The sequence below is a fragment of the Chenopodium quinoa genome, unplaced genomic scaffold, assembly GCF_001683475.1.
Source record: "Chenopodium quinoa cultivar QQ74 unplaced genomic scaffold, ASM168347v1, whole genome shotgun sequence".
Lineage (NCBI taxonomy): Eukaryota > Viridiplantae > Streptophyta > Magnoliopsida > Caryophyllales > Amaranthaceae > Chenopodium > Chenopodium quinoa.
Window position 1 is genome coordinate 11,038 of NW_018743348.1, and position 24,202 is coordinate 35,239.

Genomic DNA, 24,202 nt, shown 5'->3' on the forward strand with positions numbered 1-24,202 from the left:
ATAATTGCCTCCCTTTCTCTAACTTGAGTACACGCCTTCATTTGTTCACCAATGGTAAAAAATGCACTCTCGGAAGCCACCGCTTTGCCCCTACGCTTAGCCTTTTCTTTTTTTTACATTGTCGGGTCATGGTAGACCTCCTGACGAGAAACCGTCATTAGGGGCTTCATCCCCAACTTCAGCCCTAGACCTCTTACCACTTCCACTACTATCTTCCTCGTCATCAGCACCACAAGCCTTTCTTTCCTCCTTTGACAAAGCCCATCCTTAACCATTTCAACTCCGTGAGGAAAAGTAAAATTGTGACCACTAGAGATATGAAACAATTTGGATGCATTTTTAATTCGGCCAGCTTCGTTGTAACCACTTCCACTTTCCGGAAGTTTACCCGCTTCCTCATAGCAAGATTGTCACTGTACTATATCTGCTGACATTCTTCTCCAATGCGACTCCAAACTCTTCAAAGCTCTTGGCGGGAGTATATGCGGCTTCTCCCTTTGAGCGTTGTTATATGTCTCATGTATTTTTCGCCAAAGCTCAGATGCTTTTTGGTTTGTGCTAGCAATCACACATTCACTTATTTCTAAATACAATCCAATTAGAGTATCATCCCCTGCAACTGACCAAATGTGACTTGCTTTAGCGGCTGGAAGGTTGGTCTGCATTCTTGGAGCCGTTGGAGGGTATTGAGGTGTCTCCGAGACATTTTCTTCTTAGCTGTCAGAATATTGAGAGTTGCTTCCTTGATAAACTGGAGGTGTTTGTTGTTCATAGTAATTGTTTTCAGGTTGATTTTCTACTAGTGTTTGTTGTGGTGAAGGTGATTATTAAATCCCAGGAAAAAGTCAAGAAATTTCAAAAAAACCTAGGCAAAAACGCCTAATTTTTTCGAACACCCTAGGCAGTTTCGAAAAAAACTAGGCGTTTCTGCCTAGGTTTTTCGAAATTTCTGGGCGCTTGCCTGGGAATTTCGAATTATTATTTTCTTTTTGGTTTTGAATTTCACGTATTTGTTATTATTATTATTTTGATTATAGTAGTTGTGTTTGTTATTATAATTACTTGTGTTTGCTATTATAATTAGTTGTGCATTGTTAGAATTATTATTATTATCATTATTAGTTGTTATTATTAGTTGTGCGTTGTTAGAATTATTATTGTTATTAGTTGTTATTATTATTAGTTGTCTTCGGTGACCGCCTTCCTCTTGTCCTTCCTTGTCATTTCCACGGCTAACTGTGAAGATCGAGAAACTGGAGGTAAAAGAAGGTGGTGGTGGGTGGTTAAAAGAGGAGGGGGTGGTGGGTGGTTAAAAGAGGAGGGGGTGGTGGTGGGTGGTAAAAGGAGGTGGTGGTGGTTTAGAGAGAGAATTGTTTTTAGGAGAGAGAAGAGGGAGTGAGGGTTTGGGGGGGTAAATTTTTTTTTTTTAATATAAGGGTAAATTTGTAAAATATATTTTATTTTGCGGGCATTAGTTGGAAATTCGAGGGAGATATTTAACAACCCCCATTAAAAAACATATTAATCAAACAAGGAAAAAAAAAACAACTAGCTTCAATCAACATCAATCAAACAACAAAATATTTTCCAATATTTCAATAGAAGAAATAAAGAAATATTATAATCTTCCGCAAATTAATACATCTCGTGCATTGACACGACTGCTAAATGTTTAGTTACATATTAGTTTGGTTTACTAGGAGTCTAGGAGGGTGAAAGAAGGGGAAGAGGGAAGGCAAATTTGCCAAGGAAGAAAAAAAATTAATTTGGCGGGAAAAAAAATGATAAATTCATCCTAAGAGTGGTAAATTAAGAGCTAAAACAGAAATATTAAACAATTAAGCATCAATAACATCAATTGAAGCATTGTTTTCTCATGACATTCTTAATTATTACTGTATTAGGAACTTAAGGAGTACATTAAATGTTTGAAGGGTCCAAATTGAGCTCGAAATCGACCAAAAAATAATGTAATTGCCTTGTCTCACTTTTTTTTTTTTTTTTTTTTTTTTTTGCTGAATCCAAGCTCAATTTTGTCTCTTAAGAACCAAAATTACCCCAAATTCTTTAACAGAACATTTTTCAACATGTAAAATTGAGAAAAAAAATATTTATAGGTGGAGAGTGGGCCCCACTAACGATGATTGAAAAACAACATAACCCAATTAACAGCTACATAATGGAGGTCACCTTATAGTTACTTAATGTAAAAGAGGATTATAATATATAACTTCCAAAAGAGGGGGCACAACTTTTTAAAAAAAGCAATATTAGAGAGTCACTACTTAGAATTTTACAATGTTTCGCCATTGTAAGAAAACCATAATTTTGACTTGGTTCCCATATTGCAATAAAAAATTAAAAATGCTATCTAGCCTTCAGCATTCATAACCCATATTGTAGTTCAAAGAGCATACCACTCCAATACAGTTGAGCAAATTTCGCGAAAAATGCCTGAAAATATCTTGTTAAAAAACTATGTCCACTAGGTACAAAAGGCCATAATTTTGCCTTGGGTATATCTTGGTTATCTATGTTCTTGCAATGAAAATACTATCTAGCCTTCTGTACATCCCTCCACTTGATCAGAACACGTTATTCATATTACATTCAGGAAACAAAGATATACAAGAAATCATACCAAAGTCACTTATGTGCGACCATAAACTACATATACAAGGACACCCTCAGCCAACCCCCCCCCCCCCCCCTCTTCTCTGTGAAAGCATGCACACCTAATGGGTGCAGACAAGGATAAATGAGCCTCAAATTAAGCAATCCAAATACGAATAATTCCTACGACGACTATACTCCAACAGGCTTCCATATGTGCGATCCCACACTCCAATGAAAAGAGACTCGGTGTCTGGACTAAATGAGATGCCAGATATTTCACCAAAGAAATCAACTTCTTGCTCCTCTTCATAATTATTCTTCACGTCAAATATATGTACAAAATCTGCTGGCTCTGCCATAGCCATGAAGCAGCCATCTGATGAGTAGCGGATGGACCGGATAGCTCCCAAATTACCCCTGAGAACAGACACAGATTTTGACAAGTTTCGGACATCCCAAATTCGGCAGGTCTTATCCTGGTTTCCGGTAGCAAAAGTGACACCGTCAGGGTTCCATGCTGATGCAAATGAGTAATCCAAGTGTCCAGTCAAAAGTGTAATAGTCTGCATAGATCAAAATCATTTATCAATTACTTGCTTCTTGAGAAAATAATGAACATCGACAAAATGCTAACCAGCACTTTCCACACATACCTTTCCATTTCTGGAATCAACCAAAATGCCCTCAGGATTGTCTCCAACAATCACAAGCATTTTACTGTCAGGGCTGAAGGACGTATGCTGCAAAGTAAAACTGAAGGGTAAATGGAAGGAACTACCCACAAGGTGAGCTTATTCATGCATAAATAGGATCAAAGATCCTATGTTGATGTTTTATTGGTATGTTCTCATAAGCTCTACCACTTAAAATTTGGTAATAAAAAACTTCATATTATGAATAAAACATGAATCAAATAAGAAACAGTAGTATATAATTATTAAAAAAAAAAAAAAAAAAAAAAAAAAAAAAAACGAGTCAAGTTATACAACAATCCACAAGTCAAAAGGTCAGAAATGAGGCTTGCACAAGTAGGTTATGATTAAACGAACAAGGAGCTATGACTTTCCCCCCATATTACAGATACCATGCTTCATTGTTCAGTGACCGTGTCAATAAATAACTGGACAAGCATACTTTTTCGTGTTTGCACCATTAATCACTCCAACCAAGTATTTAAGCCCAAGTAATATTCACCATGTACTATATGGAATAAAAACAACCATTCATCTTTGGCCTCCCTGCCAAGTAAATAAAGAAAACAATAATTGCCAGGTTTGAAAATTTAACAAACCATTGTTGTAAAACACAGGTTTACTCCTAAAATCTGAATGCTTAGAACATCAAATGTACTGCAACCTGCTTACAATCACCCAAACTACATTTGTTGGAGAGAAAATTGGATACCTGCTCAACCAATACAGTCAGACCTAATGGGTGGCACTGCTAGATATTAAAGAAGAAACACACAGAATTCTAGAGTGAAAGTCACCTGAACAAAGATGAATGAGCATGTAAAATAGACACATGATAGAAATAATATGACCCAACAGAACTATCTTCTATTCTTTACTGTTGAAATGATTGATTTTTAACTTCCAAATTTGATAGAATGAAGATTGAAATTGAAAAGCAACGTCTATATTTTGATATTTCTTTGAAATTTCTCAACTTCAGAAAGTTCAGATCAAGCAATTTCATACTCTTCTCATTTCCTTAAAATTGCAGCAATTTGACTTTACACTTTTTGACAAACTTTGATTATGTTTTTAATAATACTATAATATCAAATGTTACTACGTAAAATGCTGTTAAAATAGCCTAAATGTATACGTTCAATATACATTTTATAACCTTCACTAATTGAAAATAATGGTCAAATGTGATGATCAAATTTTTGCATTGTAATGGAAACAGAGGAATTATTTATATATATATGCTTTAGAAAAAAAATCCTCCACGTGCAATACAGCCTAATAAATAAGATAACATAAAAAATTTACACCATTGCACACACCTTTCACTTCCCATATGTAACTCTCACAGTTGCATCTTCCAAATTCACTCTCCTCAACTTTCTTAAAAAGATAAGTCAAAAAATCCATATAGGCCAAAATATTTATTTAGAAACTCCTCCACCAATAAAAACCAAGACTCCTAAACTACTACCCAAATATCTCCAACTCACCGAAATCCTCAAAGTTATCCACGTCAGATATTTTCAATATCACAACCAAATTCACCATGATGCAAAATTTCAGAATCCCCGTCCCTCAAATTTATTACACTACACAGCCAGGTAACCTGGCCAGGTCAAGAAGCCATCCTACCATGCATGGCTAATATCCTCATCCCCTTCACATTCAAGAGAGCCGAAACTGATTTGCGAAGATACACAAAAAGATAGCATAGTGATACAGGGGAAACTAATTAGTTCTTTATGAGGCGGAGGGAATAGTTTAAAAAGCAATTGTAGATATAATTGATGCAAGTAGACTAAACTATAGGCCACCATAAAATCTTGCAACTAAACATCATCAAATAGACTTTTTTAAACGTTCTTCCCAGTTGCCTTACTTTGTACATTTTCCTTAGTTTGATGGCTCATAGTACAATATAAATGTCAGCTATTCATTAGATTTAAAATAGAGAAAGGCAGAAAACTCATTCATTGAGCTTAAATTGATTATATTTGATCTCACTCAAAATCAACTAAGTTAAATGAGCTTGAACATGAATAGTAACACATTCAGCTCAACTCAGTTTCACCAAGTCTCAAGCTCTCTCAGTTCCTAATAATGAAGCAAAAAGAGAGTAAAAAAAAAGGAAAGCATTTAAGCAGATAAGAGAAGTTTAAGTGATACTGGTGAAGATCTATGCTAAGCTTTGTTGACAACTTTTAAAATTACAAATGGTAGAGGACAATTCACCAAGCAAGCTACCAATCAATGGTATGTAATAAGAGCTACTATTAACAAATTCAATGGTTGGAAAGTACAATTTAAGAATATCCATGTGGTCCCAACAAGGCACCCATAAAGAAATAATTGTATACATTAAGATATCATAAATCTAAACAAATTACAAATTAGACCAAAATAAACCACTACCTTAGCCCATAAAGATGCCTAATACGTAATTTTATTCCACATTAGATAAGAGGAGGCTCGTGCATTCCATACTAACCGCATACTACGTAACTCTTCATTTCATCTCAAGTACAGACGTATAGACATTTCGACCATTCATCTTGGACACAAAGCATGAAAATGTTTTACAAGTCGTACACAGATATTAACATAGACCATCAATGCCACAAAATCACTAATTTGGAACAACTTATCCTATTCCCTTCAGGACTATAAAAACAGATTGCAACATTTCAGCACAATGCAAGCGAAAGCCTCATACTCCCCACGCAAAGTAAAAAGCCTCAAACAATACTCGCAATCTCACAATGAAGAATTCATAGTAAGTCTACCAAAGAAACTTCTTACAAGGAAAGAAAAAAGGTAGGATTTTGACTTAAAAACAGCTTGAAATTTTTTTAACACGATGAGAAGTGGAACGAATTCGTCAAAGAGGATAATGATAATCACGTCAATTTGACCACTTTAATCAGGAACACAACAATAACAGCATGCCCATTATTAAACTCTTCAACCTCCGCATGAAACCAATACAAACAAATTACTTTCTAAGATTGGGCTTGAATAGAAGACACTAAGAGAACAAAAGTGACTAGATAGTCATATTCTAGGAGTCAACATCAAGAACAGCAGCTATGAAGCATGGAATCACTCAACTTATTCATTTAAAACTTTATAACAATTCCGTCTCATAAACACTTAGAAACATGAAATGATTCACGAAAAACGTAAACACCAAACTTAAAACATGAAATGATTCGTGGCATACTAAAATGCATGTGACTCTCATGCGCACATGATTTAGTCCAACAAAACTATAATAAGGAAAAATATATATCTGGAAGCAAACCTCAAAATGGAAACTGTAACAAAGAAGTAACTCCTCTAATTTTTTTCTCTTTTTTTCTCACTATTGTCTCCTTAAAGTCGACGGCCAACGTTGCTTGGCTAAATTTGTTTCTGGTTCTTCTCCGAAAAACATTGATAGGAGGTAGCAGCTTTCATCCCTCATGTCAAAATCTTACGCTAACGAAAAACTACTTTCTTCCAGATATGGTGGTGATCTACGCAATGGCCCTTAAGCTCCACTAGCTCTTCAACTTCAAACAAAATCTCACAAAGCTATGTCAACGCAGCGAGAAAGGGAGTGGGAAGTAGAGAGTGGAATAAAAAACACAAAAATACTCGGTTAAGTAAACCATTTGTTTCAGCCAAAATCTCTAAAGGGGTTTCAACTTCAAAACATAGGACATATTTAAGCTAGATTAAGAAAACAAACCATTGAGCTCACTCAATTAAATATTACCTCATGTATGATTTTAGCTATCTCATCCTCCCCGTGTATCCAAAATCTCTCCTACTTCTCTGTCACTTCACCTTATTTTCAACATCTTTATCTCCTTGCTGAACTAAAAATTCAGTGGCTATCAAGGTATCATTTCATCACATTTTTAAAAGAAATCCGCCAAAATGATATTTTCGCGGGGGCGTTCCCTACTCAGCGATGCGTTGCACTTTCCAGACCGGGTGTAGTGATAAGTATGCAAGGGTTGCTAGGTCGTCACCCGGAAGCGACGCGCCACATTGCCTTAGTGTGGTGTCAAATGAGCAAGGGCTTGCAGTTGGGGGCATAAGGGAGCGTGGTACAAAGGAGCGTAGTACGAGTGAGTGTGGTAAGATGGAGCGTGGTACAAGGGAGCGTGGTATGAGGGAACGTGTGAGGAAGGACTCTAGTCTACGAATTGGTTCTTGAAATGTGGGGTCTTTCATGGAGAAACCGGCAGAAGTGATAGAAGTGATGAGGAGAAGACGTGTAAACATCATGTGCTTACAAGAGACAAGGTAAACAGGAGAAGGAGCTCGAGGCTTGGTTTTGGAGTATAAGGTGTGATACGTTGGACTCGAGCCACATGACTAGGAATGGTGGAGCTAGAAATTTAGTTGGTGTAATATTTGATGAGAGGTTGTCGAAAGAAGCAATCGAGGTCTATCGGAGGAATGATAGGTTGATAAGGGTGAAGTTGCTATGTGGCAAGGAGATTGTGAATGTTATTAGTGTTTATGCTCCTTAAGTTAGTTTAGATGCAGAAGAGGAACGACAAATTTGGGAGGACTTAAGATGAGGTAGTACAAGGTGTCCCCCACACACAGAAAATATATATTGGAGGTGATTTAAATGGGCATGTTGGGGTAAGTCGAGATGGCTTCAAGAGTGTCCATGGAGGCTTTGGGTATGGGTAGAGGGATGCAAGTGGTGAGGCTATTATAGATTTTTCCCAATCATGACTTAATTTTGGCTAAGACTTGATTTAAGAAGCGGGATTCCCACTTGATAACTTTTCGGAGTGGAACAAATGCAACACAAATAGACTTCCTGCTCACAAGGAGCACATATAGACAAAGTTGCATAAACTGCAAGGTCATCCTAGGGGAGAATGTGGTCACCAAACACCGGCCTTTGGTTATGACTATTCGTTTGAAAGAGAAGGCAAAGAAAAAGGGAAGATAAGAAGAGCCAAGGATAAGATAGTGGATTCTAAGGGATGCAAATGCTAAGGTTTTTGCAGAAAAAGTAATTAAGGAGGCGGGTTGGGATGGAGAGCTGGACCCAAACATGATTTGGTTACGAATGAAGAACTGTTTCGTGAGAGTGGCCAAAGAGGTCTTAGGGGAATCAAGGGGGAGAATTTCAAAGAGATACTTCGTGGTGGAATGAAAAGGTGAAAGCGGTAATTAAGTAAAAAAGGGAATGCTATTAAGCTTTGGGAAAATGTAGGAGCGACGAAACCTTTGCAGCGTATAAGGAGGCTAAGAGTAAGGCAAAGGCAGTTGTTCGCCAAGCAAAAGAAAAGGGAGGAAGAAAAGATCATTTATAAGATGGCGAAAAGAAGAAAAGAGGCAAAGAAGGATATTAGCATGGTAAAGTGTATCAAAGATAAGTACCAAATTGTTCTAGTACAAGATGAGGACATCAAGGACACATGGAAGGGGTACTACGACGAACTGTTAAATGGAAGTAAAGGAGTTGTGACAAGAGATACCCCTATGAGTGATGAAGAAATCAACGTGGAGTATGTGCGGAGGATTAGGAGAGTAGAGGTGGAGATTGCACCGAAGAAGATGAAGCCTAAGAAGGCGGTTGGCCCTGATGGTATACCAATAGAGGTGTGGAGGTGTTTAGGTAAGATTGGTATTGATTGGTTGACAAACCTTTTTAACAAGATATGGAGGCTACAAGGAACCCGCAAGATTGGAGGAAGAACACCTTAGTCACGGTCTATAATAACAAAGAAGAGGCCCAGGATTGTTCACTCTAACTTTCACTATCGAGGGATCAAACTTATGAGCCACACTATAAAATTGTGGGAAAGAGTGATTGAAGGTTGAGGGCATGCACATGCATTTCAAATAACCAATTTGGTTTTATGCCCGTAAGATCTACTGTGGAAGCAATATATTTGATTAGACAAATGATGGAGTTTTATAGGGCAAAGAAGAAGGATCTTCATATTGTTTATCGATTTAGAGAAGGCATATGACAAGGTGCCAAAAGAGGTACTTTGGTGGGCAATGTTGAAGAAAGGTATTCCACGGAGGTACGTGAACCTGGTTAAAGATATGTATCGGGATGTGAAAACAAATGTGAGGACATGTGGAGGATTGACAAAAGATTTTCCTATTACAATTAGATTGCATTTCTTTTTGCAGCAGTTCTAAATGAAATAATCAACCCAATTCAAGATAAGGTTCCATGGTGTATCTCGTTTGCGGATGATATCATTTTGGTGGAAGAAACTAAAGATGGGGTTAATGCCAGAGCAATAGAGGCAAAGGTTGGAATCTAGAGGTTTAAGCTAAGTCGGAGTAAGACTGAATATTTGGTATGTCACTTTAGTACACAAAGGGGGACAAACGATGATGTAGTGAGCTTAAACGGAAAGGACTTGAATATCTTGGGTCGATCATCCAAAAAAATGGTGAGATTGATCAAGACGTAGCTCATAGGATTAAGTCGGGGTGGCTTAAATGGAGAACAACCACAAGTGTAAGCATTGCCCTACATTTGAAAGGGAAATTCTACCGGAGTGCCATAAGACTAGTGTTGCTCTATGGTACAGAACGTTGGGCTTCTAAGAAGGAGCACATTAAAAAGATAGAGGTTACGGAAATGCGCATGTTAAGATGGATGTGCAGGAACACTCTAAGAGATAGAATCAGAAATGAGGTTATTCACAGGAAAGTGGGTGTGGCAGGCATTGCAGACTGCCTAAGGGAAAATCGCTTGGGCATGTAAGACGAAGACTCAAGGGTCACCAATACGAAGAGTGGAAGAGTAGGACCATGGAGGGGTTAAACGAAGGAGAGGGAGACCGAAAATGACTTGGTTGGAAGGAGTTGGGAAAGGATATGAAGTATATGGATTTACATGAGCATGAGGCATTTGATTGTAAGGGATGGAGGAGGAAAATTTTTGTGGATGACTATACAAAATAATCATTTTTGGTTCATGTAGCCGATCCCACTTATGGGATTAAGGCTTTGATTGATTGATTGATATCCGATCATAATTCAAATTGTTTGTTAACAAAAACAAAGTAAAAACAAAACCACTGGACACATCATATTTCATTGATTTCCTTTAGAAAGATATTTTGTCTTGGTGATAGCCTACTCCGGACCCCTTGCAAAACTTTCATCAACTTCGCAGCTCTGACAAAAACAAAGTTAAAAAAAAAAAAAAAAAAAAAAAAAAAAAAAAAAAACCTCTAAATCTTGGACATATCAAATTTCCGAATAGATTTCCTTTACAAAGATATTTTGTCTCAGTAGTGTACTCCAGACCCTTTGCAAAACTTTCATTAACTTTGCAGCTCTACAACTGACTTCCCCTTTAAATTGAACTTTTGTATTCCACTAAAAAAAAAAAAAAGCCATTGAACTTATCATTTACGGTGTTCATACTCATTGCTGAGCATAGTCTTTATTGTCTCCTGATTATATCATATGTGATTATAAGGTTTCCTATTGTGATTATAAGGTTTCCCTTTGGTCTTATCGAGAAAAGATTACATACTGAATTTGGTTCAAAAATATATTAATAAGTTCAGAGTTGCATTTTAAAAATCCGTGTTTATAGATGGACTAATTTAAATAAGAATGGTGCATTCTCTAAAAATCTGATATCTAAAGGCTAAATCAATACCTCAATGGCCCAAACATTCAACGATGCTAAGTGTTAAGATAAGTGATCCTAAAAAGTTAGAAAGTCTTCACAATTAATACTAAACTAAGAGACTGAAATTGAAGGCTCATGCCTTAAATAAATGTTAACAAAATGGTAAGAAAGTGACACTAAGCCTTAGCATTTACAATGTAATTTTGAAACAAATAAGTTGTCAGAAAAACTGAATACTGGGAGCTAAATTTGATTCCCTCCCCCCTCCTCTTATTGGATAAGGAAAAAAAATCATCAATTCTTCGGGAAAGAAGGTACAACAAGAGGACAAGTTGTCCAAACAATAACAAAACTACAAATTAGCCTTAATCCTTTGTATCAACACAATTGACTAATTTGGAAAAGCATCGGCTGGATTAGCGTATCACCCATCAGATGATAACAAAGTAACTTTATCCCATATCAGATCACAAGGAACAGCGCTGCCATGAGATTCCACTTTAGCAATAAGATAACCATCTCTAAAACAATAGGTTATTCGAACAAAGTGGTTTCTCTTTCGATGTCAGATTAGGTGGAGGAAGAATTGGCGACTACCGACAAAGGAAGCCAACAACCCGATAAAGAGGTGGTGCAATGGATCCAATAAGGTGGTGAGTCCGATAAAGTATTCTTGAGAAGCTGGACAAGAGGTAGGTCAAATTGGTAGTCTCTCACCAAATGAATTATGAATTTGGGGGTGGTGGTGGTTGTAATAAATTTCTCCCAGAGTCCTTGGTGGTGTCGCTAACTCACTAGAATTGGTTAAGGTGGTGACCAAAGGGGTTGTGGAGGACACATTAGTGGACACTCTAATAAGTTTCAGGATTAATGGTGAAGCAGTCTAAAGTGGCACAATAGTGGACACTCCAATAAGTTTCAACTGGTGAATGGGAAAAAAAAGTGCTTGGTCATTCGTTGTCTTGGGAAGAGTCAATTTCAATATATATCAAGGACAATTTGGTAAGAATCATTAAGGATGACATCACGATTGTTGGCTGAGGTTAAGTTTTTTGGGTCAAGATATAAATCAAGGCAAGGACACTTGACATACTTGAAATAAGAAAAGATATGAATGTGAACCCATATAAATTTGGGGAAGTAAGCCAACAAAATGAGCCTACCCATCTTACACCAATTACGTCTTCTATTAATGTTAGGCCCTTAACTAGTTTTACCAATCCTAGGCCCATTTTCCCGGCCCTCTCAAAGCCGCCAAACATTTCACCCTCCATTTTACATTCCAAACCAGCCTATATGCCACTAACTCCACCAAGGCCACTAGTGGTGATAAAAAAAAATTATCAAAGAGGAGCTTGAAGAATAGTGGAAGCAAGACATCAAGGATGACACTACCCATCCTAACGAGGTCAGAAATTCAATGCCAAATATTATCCACCAAGGACAAGGTGGAAGTTTGGGCAGCTGATTATTTGATGGATCAGTCTTAGGACATACCGTCACATAGCATGATAAATCAGAGTTTGGAAACTTGAAAAAGGTTGAAAATTAAAAGTGGCTTGGAAAGGGCTTATCAGACTTCATAGCATGGGAAAGGGCAGTGAAGTATGTATTTGAGAGGAAAGGGCTTGGAACAGAGGAAAGGCAAGAATAAGGCCCTGAAATGGGCTGACATGAGCTGAACTGAAAATAAGCCCAAAAGTGTGATGACTCATCAGCCGTGGGCTGTGTACACCAGGAAGAGGCACCGTAACCCACTTTCAGCAGCAGCAGACCAAAGCAAGACAAGGGAGACAGACCTTCAGCCAAGCAAAAAGCAAGACACCAGTTTGGAGATAGAGGACAAAGCTACTTAAGGAAGTTTCAGGGGTCAAGAGAGAGAGTCAACCTCGACATTTTGGAGTAAGAAAAGAAAAGCAGAAAAGCAAATGAACTAGAAGACAAACACCATTAAGAGATTACTTGTAATCTGTTTTGTATATATAAAGAATAGGGTAGGAAGGGAAGGGTATGCCTTTTGAATATTGAAATTATGAAATTGAGTTTGACAAGTTGTTAGAGAGAGTGATAACCTCAAGTTATCTTGGTTAGAGAGTGATAGGCTAAAGCTATCAAATAATTGTGTTCTTTGAAATTACCCTTTATTAATGAAAAGTAATCTCTTTCTTGCTGCTATCTTGTAAGTGTTGTGAGTTTGAGTAAGTCAGTCCATAACAAAAAGAAAAGGGCCTTTAGTGATTAGGGCACTGGATGAGTCTAAATGAAAGATGGAGCAAAAAGCAAGACACCAGTTTGGAGATAGAGGACAAAGCTACTTAAGGAAGTTTCAGGGGTCAAGAGAGAGAGTCAACCTCGACATTTTGGAGTAAGAAAAGAAAAGCAGAAAAGCAAATGAACTAGAAGACAAACACCATTAAGAGATTACTTGTAATCTGTTTTGTATATATAAAGAATAGGGTAGGAAGGGAAGGGTATGCCTTTTGAATATTGAAATTATGAAATTGAGTTTGACAAGTTGTTAGAGAGAGTGATAACCTCAAGTTATCTTGGTTAGAGAGTGATAGGCTAAAGCTATCAAATAATTGTGTTCTTTGAAATTACCCTTTATTAATGAAAAGTAATCTCTTTCTTGCTGCTATCTTGTAAGTGTTGTGAGTTTGAGTAAGTCAGTCCATAACAAAAAGAAAAGGGCCTTTAGTGATTAGGGCACTGGATGAGTCTAAATGAAAGATGGAGCAACTTTTCGCAAGGGAGGAACAAAAATTTGCTACTAGATTCCTCCAAGTAGTTGAATATACAATACTAAGGGCCTTATGGAAGTAAGGCATCAAGGAGCCCAATGTCTAGCAGTTCATTCAGAGAATAAATTATGTTCTTTGTCCCATGTTTTGAAAGAAAAGTAGGAATAGGAAGCAAATACATCTCTGTTTGTATAATTTATAATGTTGTTAGCTTTCTCATTCGTAAATCTCATATTTGGCCACTATGGCACAAAAAAGGAGCATCATGTAATAAAACAAATACTGAAGTTCTCAAGCCAATCCTAGTTTTTAGTCTTACCACTCATGTTCTCTTGATAGGTATCCTACTTTCTACTCAGCTTAACAAAAGTATGGGTAACACTGCGTCTAGGTGCATTTAAAACTCCCTAAACATAAATTCCTTGTTCCTAGAACTCTCATGCTCACAGTTAATACTTTTTAAGATAATAGAGGACTAGATGAGCTCTATCATGAGAAAGAATGACAAAAATATACACCAAAATACCACCTATGTTCTTTTACGTTATACTCACTTCCTATAGGTATGCAATTTAGGAAATTGTTAAAGAATGTGAAAAGTTATAAGATAAATAAGATAGAGAATGTAAAAAGGTGGATTTATGTAAGAAAAGAGTAAAGTAAGAAAGGGAGCATGGAAAGGTGCAATTATTGTGGGGTTGAAGGGGTAAGATGGTAAAAGGGGTATGCCATAGATACAATAAAGCAAAGTGAGTAGAACAGAAAAGAATGACCTAAAATAGAAAGTGGGTAGAACAAAAAAAGAATGGAGGGAGTAATAAAGTATGTTGCACGCATTGTATTGGAATTGAGAAAATAAAAAATTCTCTACAAAAAAAAGGAAAACTTGAGGCAACATTCACAGCAATTTAATTTAATATAGCAAAGTTGAATTGTTTATGAATATGTCAAAAGCTTTAAATTAAGCACATTTCTATCATTAATAAAAGAAAACAACCCTTCTAATTGAGGACAAAGAAAAGACACTTCCTTTTCACCTTAAGAATAAAATTAAAAAAACGAAAATTTGCCAAGAATAATACGACCTTTCAGCGGTCTTCCAAAATGGAATGGCCTTTTGATTATCTCAAAATAATACGACCTTTGACACAAATCTTCTAAAACGGAAAGTGACCCGTGGTAACCTTCTGCGACACATGTCACTATGTCATTGGTCAATTTTATTTTTAAAAAAACCTTGAAATTAAAATAAACAAAAACCTTTTAAATAAACCCCTAACATGTCTCTCCCCCACCATAAACCACCAGCAAACCGGCCTCTCGTCCCCTCCCCGTCCCCACTACCCTCCTGAAACCCACCTAGAAGTCCCCAAAACCACCCCTCGCCCCCGAAATCCACCCCATAGCCACCTGAAACCTACCCTGCAGCCACCTCCTTACACCCACAAACCACTCCCAAAGAGTCTCTTATCCATTGCACCCACCCCGAAACACTCTCCCCTCCCCGAAATGCACCCACTCCGTTGGTTTAGGGTGGAGAAGAGGGTTTGGGATGGGTTAGTTTTGGAGAGTTTTTACGACTGCTGGTAAGCGGTCTAATCGGTAAACGGCAGGGGTGGCGAGGAGAGGATGGACGGTGACCGACGGTAAATGGGGAGGGTCAAGGGTGTGTCCAGCGACTTGACGGTAACGTAAAGGGGACGGGGCTGGAGAGGTGGTCGGGGAATGGAGGAGAGAAAAAGGTTTTGATTTTCATTTTTTAAGACTTTTTTAAAAAAAAAAAAAAAAAAAGAAGTTAATTAAAAATCAATTTTTTTAAAAATGGAAAAAAATTATAAATTATAAAAAAATCCTAACCAATAACAATGCGACACTTGTCCGGTTTAACCTTTTAAATAGGTTACCGGTTTTTTGTTCCATTTTGAGAAGATACACGTTAAAGGTCGTGTTATTTTGAGATAATCAAAAGGTGGTTCCATTATTGGAAGACCGGTGAAAGGTCATTTTATTCTTAGCAAATTTTCCTAAAAATAAAAGCATAGTAAAAGAAAAAAATAAACAATGTAGCCAACTCCACTTATTAACCAGACATCATCTAAGCTGAAAGATGACCTAATCAAGAGTGGAATGAAAGAAAAACGAAACCATGACAGAGAGAAATCCACCAAAAATGATACTTAACAGGCCAAATGAATTGTATTATTGTATTGATGCTGGAAAAATCTTTTACAGCAAAGCCCCACCAGATCAGATGACAAAGAGAAGGGCCTGGTTCAACATCCTAAGGCTATGTTTAGGTATGTTAATTAACTAAATTACATATCTTTCTCTCTTTTGCCATTTTTGAGCAACAAAATATGCACTGTGACCTAAACGCCCATTTTGACATGTTGCAATCCTCACTTCCCAAGAACTCAAAATAAATAGATAGCCATGCTGCCAACATTGCCTTTTGGGGTGAATTTCACATTATACATGTTCTGGTGTTCAATATGGTTTGGCAATGTTGAAATAACGGAGGGGCAGACATATCCATGCTTCATAGACAGTGTATAAAAGAGTGCACCTAAGGCGCTATGGAATTAAGTAAATGGGGTACACAACTCTTATTGAGCTAGGCAAAACGCATTCAACAAGGCACACCCGAGGCACACAGCTTTAGATTTTGCTCCAATATTTTTTGTTTTAGGTCATCACTTCACTTCAAGGGTTAGACTACATGCCTTTAAATTAAAGCCTATATGCGACGGATACTCTTTGAAAAACGGCATTTTTTATCAATTAAAAAAAAAAAAACCAAGAGAGATTGATTTCTATATGCTTGTTGCTGAAATAGAAAGCGTTCCATTTGTTCTTGAATACTTTTCTAAGCGTCTTCGCAAACTTGCTCGCCTACTATTCATTAAGTGTACCGAACTTCAATGAGGTGCACCCAAAGCATGCGTAGACACGTCACACAGCTGGATCCCAATAACCTCAGTGTACCTTGAGCTTTTTTTATATATATTGTTCATTTGTAGAAACATTCAGCATAGCTGCACAAAGCATGTGGGTGAGGTTATACCAGGCCATATATGTTAGAAAACATCCACCTCATGATTGCCGTGGACCAAGTGTTGTCACCCCTCCCCCCCCCCCCCCCACCGCTGGGGAGGGGAGGGAACTAGCATATACATATAAGAAGATAAGAATCAGCAAGTTAAAGAAGCTAAAGACTCCCATGAAAGTTGAAATGGGAGATTAAAAGGCTGACTAACATTTACTGGCCAAGGAAATTGAAAATGCTTTGAAAGCTGGAACTTCTCCAAGTCAAAGTCCCTCACTCCAGAATCATTATTGGAGGCAGTAAAATGAATTGCACCGCTGCAATAGAAACAATATTGAAAGAGAACTTGATAAGTGAAAATCTTTGCAATGGAGTATTTTACAAACGGAAAGAGGGGAAAAACAGCACAGGAAAAATTCCCCAGCTACCTGGGAGAGGCATAGATCTCAACAGCATTAGTATTAGCGTTATCATCATATGTGGTCCGAGTGCAGAAGCTGACTCCAGATCTATCCAAATTCTGCCAGTTCAGTTTGCAATATAGCATTTAGTATATATTTGTGATGATTCTATATTTCTATCTTGTGTTATAGCATGACCAAAATCTTTCCGGTGAATTGTCTAGTCAATGAGATGATCCTTCTAAGTTTCCAAGGGACTACCAAGAGGATAAAAAAGGCAGCAAACTAAAGTAAATACAGTGGTCTTTCATGTTACCTGAAAATGTCATGAAAAATGCAAGTATAGCTCATTCAAATTACAAAACAAAATAATATGATTGATAGAAGAAATGTGGTCTAACCTTGCAAATAAGTTCCCCCTGAAATCCTCCAGCAACTAGCAAATTATCTTTGACAGAAAGAGTACTGACTTGGGTTTGACTAAATCCTTCCAATATACTTCCAGGATGTTTCTAGATAAACAGCAATATGAAAACATTAGTTTCTGACTGATACAAATCCATCTCATCCCATATAGTGCAGAACTAGTCGTTATAAGAGTTTAATATATCTCATTAGGCGGATGGAGTGAGTATTGCAATACAATGAACATAAGTAAATTCCAACCATATAGTAGGCGATGCTTTAAGGGGTAAGAATCCAAGTTCTGCATGATCAAAACTCACTTCTGTTGGAGCTACATGCCCTGAGACATTAAGAACCTCGGATTTGCAACGCGCCAATGAAGACCAATGGACAATACATGAATTAGACATGAGATATACATCATGCTTCGAGGTAGCCCAAACCAAATTCCTTAACTGCACCAGCACAAGGAAATGCATGATTGTTTAATAAAATTTTACATCATACTTTAAGGTATTCTTTTCTATTACAGCTTCTATTCACTTGTGATGCAGGCATATTAATATTTTTGGGTTTATATGTTCAAATATGAACTAGCTCAGATTCCTATACAGGACTAATCAAACTTGTGCAAAAGGATACTAGTCAAAAGTTTTAGAGACAACCCGTTTAGACAATGGACTTCGGGAAAAAGGCACATGCTAGTAATGCTACCAATGATGCATTAACAATCAATCTCTGCACTAAAGCAACTGATGCTACAGTAAATCAAGTAAGACGATGCTTGCTAAGCGATAGAACCATTGCTAATATTAATAGCAAAGCTGAAAGACATGAGTGACATCCAAAAAGTACATGAGCAGCCGGAAAAAATATGAAAGTTTTATATGTGCATGAAACTGATCCCTCAAATATTATAACCAGTGGCCAGTCCACTGCAAGATTAAGCTCAGAAAAGCAATTAAGGAAGTTCAAAAGAAACTTCGAAAAGATTCAACAAAGGCTCCCACCAGCACTGCCGAGTTTTAATCATTACAAGCCCTCCTCATAATTTAATAATTCCCACAATATATATATATATATATATATATATATATACATATACATATATATGTATATATATATGTATACATATACATATACATATACATATATATGTATATATATATGTATATATATATGTATATGTATATGTATATGTATATGTATATGTATATGTATATATACATGTATATGTATATGTATATATATATATACATATATATATATGTATATATATATATATATACATATATATATATATATGTATATATTCTTTGCTAATCACAAAACCTCTGCCCAACCAATTAAAGCTTAAAAAGGTCTTTTTGGCCTAATAAATACTCTTCATAATACATTCGCTCTTGCTTCCATAACATTCTATACAGATCTTTCCCTTATTATTAGACTAGTTAACACAATATACCCAATAAGCCAAGCCCAAAAGCACTTTGAGGGGCCATTGGGTTCCGCAGAGTGGTATGAGGTGAAATTAAAAAATAAGAACAAGATTGCATGGGTTTGGAACATGATTCTTAGTACCGTGTGTTTGTTTCATTTCTAGAATCCCCCCCCCCTCTTAAAAAAATAAATAAATAAATAAATAAATAAATAAACTCTTTTTAGTTGATACTAGGAGCATTGGTATGAGCCAAACCTCATAGGCCTATACTTAAAGGGTTTAAGGCATATGTTTAAAACTCTTACTAATATCAACCAAACACATGATATGAATATAGACCATTTTAAGCCCATACATCCATACTAGAATTCGCAAACCAAATACAACACCCCCCCCCCCCAAGGACATTTATGCCTCCATGGGAAATGAGTTAGCAAAACTTTTGAGGCTTGAAAAGTGTTTTACTATCACAAACCAATAGAGGAGTACGTTAATAACATTGAGATAGCATATGAAGATTATGATGAGTGTCATTTCCGACACTATTTTCTATTTATGTTCCTTAGATTTTAGGTTAGTTCCTTTAACATTTTAGTGTCTTTATTTAGGTTTTTGTTATTGTGTAGCTTATTTCTCTTTGGTGTATAGGTTATCGAGTGGTTTTGGAAGATAAAAAGATGAACCAAACAAAGGAGCCAATGTCAAACATGAATGAAAGTTATTGCAAAGGAACTTGGAAAACTGATGAAGCGGAAAGGAACTTATTGGGCACGTTTTGTTCATCTAGGTTCATTGAATCCGCGAATTTGGGAAGTCTTGTGGAGTAATTTACAAGATCTACAGCAATTGGAAAAGATATATTTGATAAAAGCAAAGATCTTATCAATTGGATAAAGATATGGAAAGAGATATATTTTTCCTAATCTTATCTACTTAATTTCCTTATCTTCGAAAGATTCCAACTCATCTCTTAGCCTATTTAAAGCCATGAAATTAGATCATAAAGAAAGGAGAAGGGTGGCAAACGCTGGAAAAGAGAGACTATTCGTGATACATTCCAACGGAGGAACTTGGAGCAACCTGAGAGGAACTCGGATCCAAATGTGAGGAATTTGATGAGTTAGTTGCTTTATTTTAATTCCTTATCTTTGTGTTATGAGTCCTTAACTTGATGAGTTCTTGCTTTATTTTCCTTCCTTATCTTTGTGTTATGAGTCCTTAGCTATTAGTTTGAAGCCATGTAATTAGTATTTGAGATGAGTATTGTTGGTTTTTTAAAGATTAATGCTTTGGAGTATTCTTGAATTGCTGCTTATTTCTATAAATAATGATTTCTTATAAGTAGGTGTACAACTATTTGTTTGGATCTGATTTCTGTTGCTAATTAATGAAACTAAGTTCGTAATTGCTTGGGAGCATTAATAAAGTAGCAACCAATTGTAGAGGAGGACGTTCCACTCTGTTAATTGTAAAGTAAATCTTGATATAGGTGAAATCGCATTCCAATAATGTCGTGGTTGTCTAGGATTAATGTTTTCCTAGTTCTTAATGCTATCATCAAGTTAAATTCCTTGCTCGTAGTATAGGGGTTATTTGTTGGTTAGGGTTAGTGAAAGTCGTACCAGATCTAGCTATTACTAAGGGAAAATAGGGGAACTTGTTCCATAAGTCAAGCTATTCTAAAGGGTTAAGTAATATGTCCGGGATTATACATATGCATGGTGGATTTCTATATATAGTTGCTGAGTATATCCTTTAGTGTTTCTGCTCTTTGTTCCGGTTAGCTTTAGTGCGTAGTTAGATTTAGTTATTAGTTGTTCCTTATCCTTAAACTCCCCCCCCCAATCGTTTCTTTTATCATCTTAGAGTCTTAGTTAAGTAGTCTGGATCTTATTCTTAGTTTGTTGCAATCACATTCTTCGTGGGATCGACCTCTACTTCCACTAATTACAAGTTAGTAGTCTTAGGGTAATTATTATTAATTTGTGTGCGTTTCGACACCACATCAATTATCTTACCATTCTACTAGGTTCTCATTGATTTCAAAACCCATTATAAATAAGTGCAAGGATACCCTAAATCTCTGTTTAGGAAATATTATTTTCTAACCGGTGACATAAGAAAATTTTTGCTATCATCAATTCCCAATGATTATAGAGGCATTTAGAAGGCTATGCAGTTGAGGAGGTTTTCTCCACCTGCTCTCAGTTTTATAAGATTGTTCTAATTATCCTTCCATATGAGTTTTGTGATTTTATGTTTGGCTATTGAGGAAGTAATGGTATAAATTCACTACTTTTTTGGGGTGGAGGAGGAACAATGGGGAAGGGAAATTCCAATATAGCCACATTACATATATACTTCTCCTTACTCAAGGTATTGAACTCTAAGTGGAGCCTTTAATGTCCAAATAAGGAAATGGGAAAAAGTATCAAAAAACTAAAGAAACATAGGAGGAATAACACAAACTGTTAGGAGATACGTATTTGATAAAGAGTTCATCAGTTTCCTTATCACATCGTAAATAACTAAGTTGGTATACAAGAATTATAAAAAATTGTGCAATTTATTAACAAATGGCTTAGTAATCACAAAACTATATGCAGGAAAATGGTACTGAAGTGTCCAATAGTGATGAAACAAACAAAAGGATATGTGCAAACACCACCACTCCAACATTACCTCTCCCACTCTTGCTATTAACACTACTCTACTTTTTATAAAAAAAAAATTAAGGATTACATTAACAGCTCGGGAAAAGGAGTAAATAAAACAAGATAAGTTGTCCTCTTAAAAAAGGATAAGGAAATTATAGATCAACCATTAAACCCAGTTCCTTTGAACCTCCCAACTGAGTAATCCTGAAAAGCCCCCTGCTGCCTTAGCCAATAACAATGACTGATAAGTGAACTGGCCCACATCGATTAGAAGACAAAGAAACATATGAAAAGAACCAGGAGTTTTGCTCCAACCACATACACATGAAAGAGAATGGTAGTGTGGCCAAATATGACAAAGACAACACTGACCAGCCATTCACATGATTTATGAGATGAGATACTTGTCATACTACAAAGAGGGGGAGGGAGGGGGGGGAGGAATCACGGCCAAAAGAACAAATAAATCAATCTGGATAAAGTAACCTGAAAGTGGAGAATAGTTGACTTCACAGATCTTGAATTGTGTCTAAAGTCGTAATATATCCCCTTTTTCTTCGTTTGATTGCATACCTAGTTGTAAAAGGGAAGGAGCAATCACTATATAATCATTAAATAAACTTTAAAACTTAACATAGCACTTTAAAAGAAAAGAGAAAAAGATTAACTACAGTCACCTTCTCTGTCCCTTCACCAGAGTTGGGGATGTTTTCATAGTTCTTGTATTGTTCTATTCGAGTCTGGCGGTACTTTTCCCTAGTAATGCTGAGCCTTTCCCAGGGTATGCCTTGGATGTCTCTTCCTCTCCTAGCTTGGGCGGAGGAAGTATCTGCAAATTTATTTTCCTAAATCCAGAAGAAATCAAAAATTGGCTGATTGCTAGAACTCGTAGGAAAAGGAAAATTAAGTGAAAAAAAGTGGGGTGGATTATCACCAACCATGAAATCATATTCTTCAATTTCAGAATCTGATCCACCCATCTCTCTATCACGAAAATCTTCATCCATATCATCATCAAAATCTTCAATTTCGTACTCCTCTGCCATATAATCAGCATCATCGATATGAAGATGGGACATCCTCAAAGCAGCCTATTCTACCCATATCAACAACCAACCAATACAGCAATGAAGATTAGCTGTGTTTCAAGTAAAGCACAAACTAGAAATAGAAAATGGGAGCAATGACTAGAAGCAGCATACATATGCAATGATAAGCCATCATGCAAGAGCAGTAACTCAAATACATGTTAGAAGCACGATTTTACCACTCTTATGCAGCCCGTCCCTGAGCCCAGGCAGGAGGAGTGGCCGCCGCCTGGGCCAGGGAGAAAGGTCCATATTCATAGTTCCTTCCTATCATTAAAAGTTTGACTCAAAATTCATATTAGGCTCGAAAAATCACATAAAATTCTTTTCAATAATAACACAAAGTGCAAATAGAAAAATTCCAGCTATATAATCGCTCATGAATTAAGTAATTAAAGCCAATAGTTCAATAATCAACGTTAGAAGAACCCTAAATTGACTATACGGACAATCAAATTAACCATATGCGAAACCAAACCCTAGGTTGTGAAGTTGATATTCGATTCTTAAAAAAAATATCTTACCTCAGAAGCTGCTTCAATGGAAGGGAGAAAGCTTAAAAACCGCTTCAATGAGAACTCAGAGTATGTTTCAATGCAGGAGAGAAAAGGGGGAGTGAAAATTTCCAAAGGAAAAAAATGAAAACATGGGAGGAAGATTATTTACTAGTAGATTAAAGACACGTATTATTAAAACTAATACTCTCCTCCTTCCTCTCTCCAAAACCCTAGCCTCCATTGTTGAATTTTGAAGGGGCTTCCATCGGTTTTAACCGGTGGAAAGCCCCAATCCTTGTTTCTTTATAGTTTTTTTAGGTTTATAATAGAGGTGATCATTGGGCGGGTCAGGTCGGGCGGAAGCTAAAAAAATTTGCCCACTTCTCGGGCCGGACCAAGCTTCGGGCCGAATTTTTTGTGCCCAAACCCGCCCAAAGTGGTCGGGCCGTGCGGGCTTTTCGGGCCGGGCCTAAAAAATCAACTAAATATGCTTTAAAACGCATTCCCAAACCCGCCCAAAAAAAATAAAAATTCCGGGTCGGGCCCAACCCGATTTCGGGCCGAAAATTTCTGCCCAAAGCCCGCCCAAAATCGGGTCGGGTCGGGCCAACGGGGCGGGCCATACTTGATCAGGTCTAGTTTATAATAATGCTTCCTCCTTTTGGGAGGAATTTTTCTCCCTCGAAAGAAAGGGTTTCCAATCTCCTTCGAAAGAAAAGGGTTTTTCAACCTCCTTCGAAAGACAAGGTTTATCTCCTCTTTTTGGGAGAGGAATTTCTTAGTTTTGAATCCATGATATTAGATCTAATGGATTGTCGTGAAATTATTTCGTTGATGAAAAAGTTATCAAGTTTTCGAATACAGACATATGAATCAGAAGAAAAACATCCTCACGGCTACAAAGGATCGTTAGATTGTCTCTCCAACAAGGCTGTATTTTCCAGCGATATAAGCGGGAAATGTTCCACAATGCAAGATCTACTCGACG

The 24,202-nt window shown here is 36.9% G+C and overlaps 1 protein-coding gene across 4 annotated transcripts; it reads right to left on the reverse strand.

The window, feature by feature from the left end:
• Positions 1 to 2,345: 2,345 nt before the first annotated feature.
• Positions 2,346 to 23,384, reverse strand: LOC110737983 (uncharacterized WD repeat-containing protein C2A9.03-like). Of its 4 annotated transcripts, XM_021918335.1 has the most exons (11): positions 23,242 to 23,380; positions 22,832 to 22,984; positions 22,568 to 22,720; positions 22,307 to 22,474; positions 22,116 to 22,202; positions 17,852 to 17,986; positions 17,528 to 17,638; positions 17,154 to 17,245; positions 16,937 to 17,042; positions 3,270 to 3,356; positions 2,346 to 3,179 (listed from the first exon to the last, which is right to left on the reverse strand). In XM_021918335.1, the coding sequence occupies exons 3-11, from the start codon at positions 22,706 to 22,708 to the stop codon at positions 2,766 to 2,768; spliced, it is 1,341 nt and encodes a 446-aa protein (XP_021774027.1). In that variant the 5' UTR covers positions 22,709 to 22,720; positions 22,832 to 22,984; positions 23,242 to 23,380; the 3' UTR covers positions 2,346 to 2,765. The 4 variants fall into 4 exon arrangements, with proteins under 4 accessions (XP_021774027.1, XP_021774025.1, XP_021774026.1 ...); XM_021918333.1 differs by lacking the exon at positions 22,832 to 22,984 and having other exon boundaries at positions 23,242 to 23,384; XM_021918334.1 differs by lacking the exon at positions 22,832 to 22,984 and having other exon boundaries at positions 22,568 to 22,725.
• Between the last annotated feature and the right edge of the window lie 818 nt (positions 23,385 to 24,202).

Excerpts from the sequence above, each read along its gene's own strand:
- LOC110737983 (XM_021918333.1), bottom strand. The coding sequence starts at position 22,708 with ATGTCCCATCTTCATATCGATGATGCTGATTATATGGCAGAGGAGTAC. Across the intron at positions 22,203-22,306 it reads CTGGTGAAGGGACAGAGAAG|GTATGCAATCAAACGAAGAA; the intron begins GTGACTGTAGTT and ends TTTTACAACTAG. Across the intron at positions 17,043-17,153 it reads GAGATCTATGCCTCTCCCAG|CGGTGCAATTCATTTTACTG; the intron begins GTAGCTGGGGAA and ends TTTCTATTGCAG.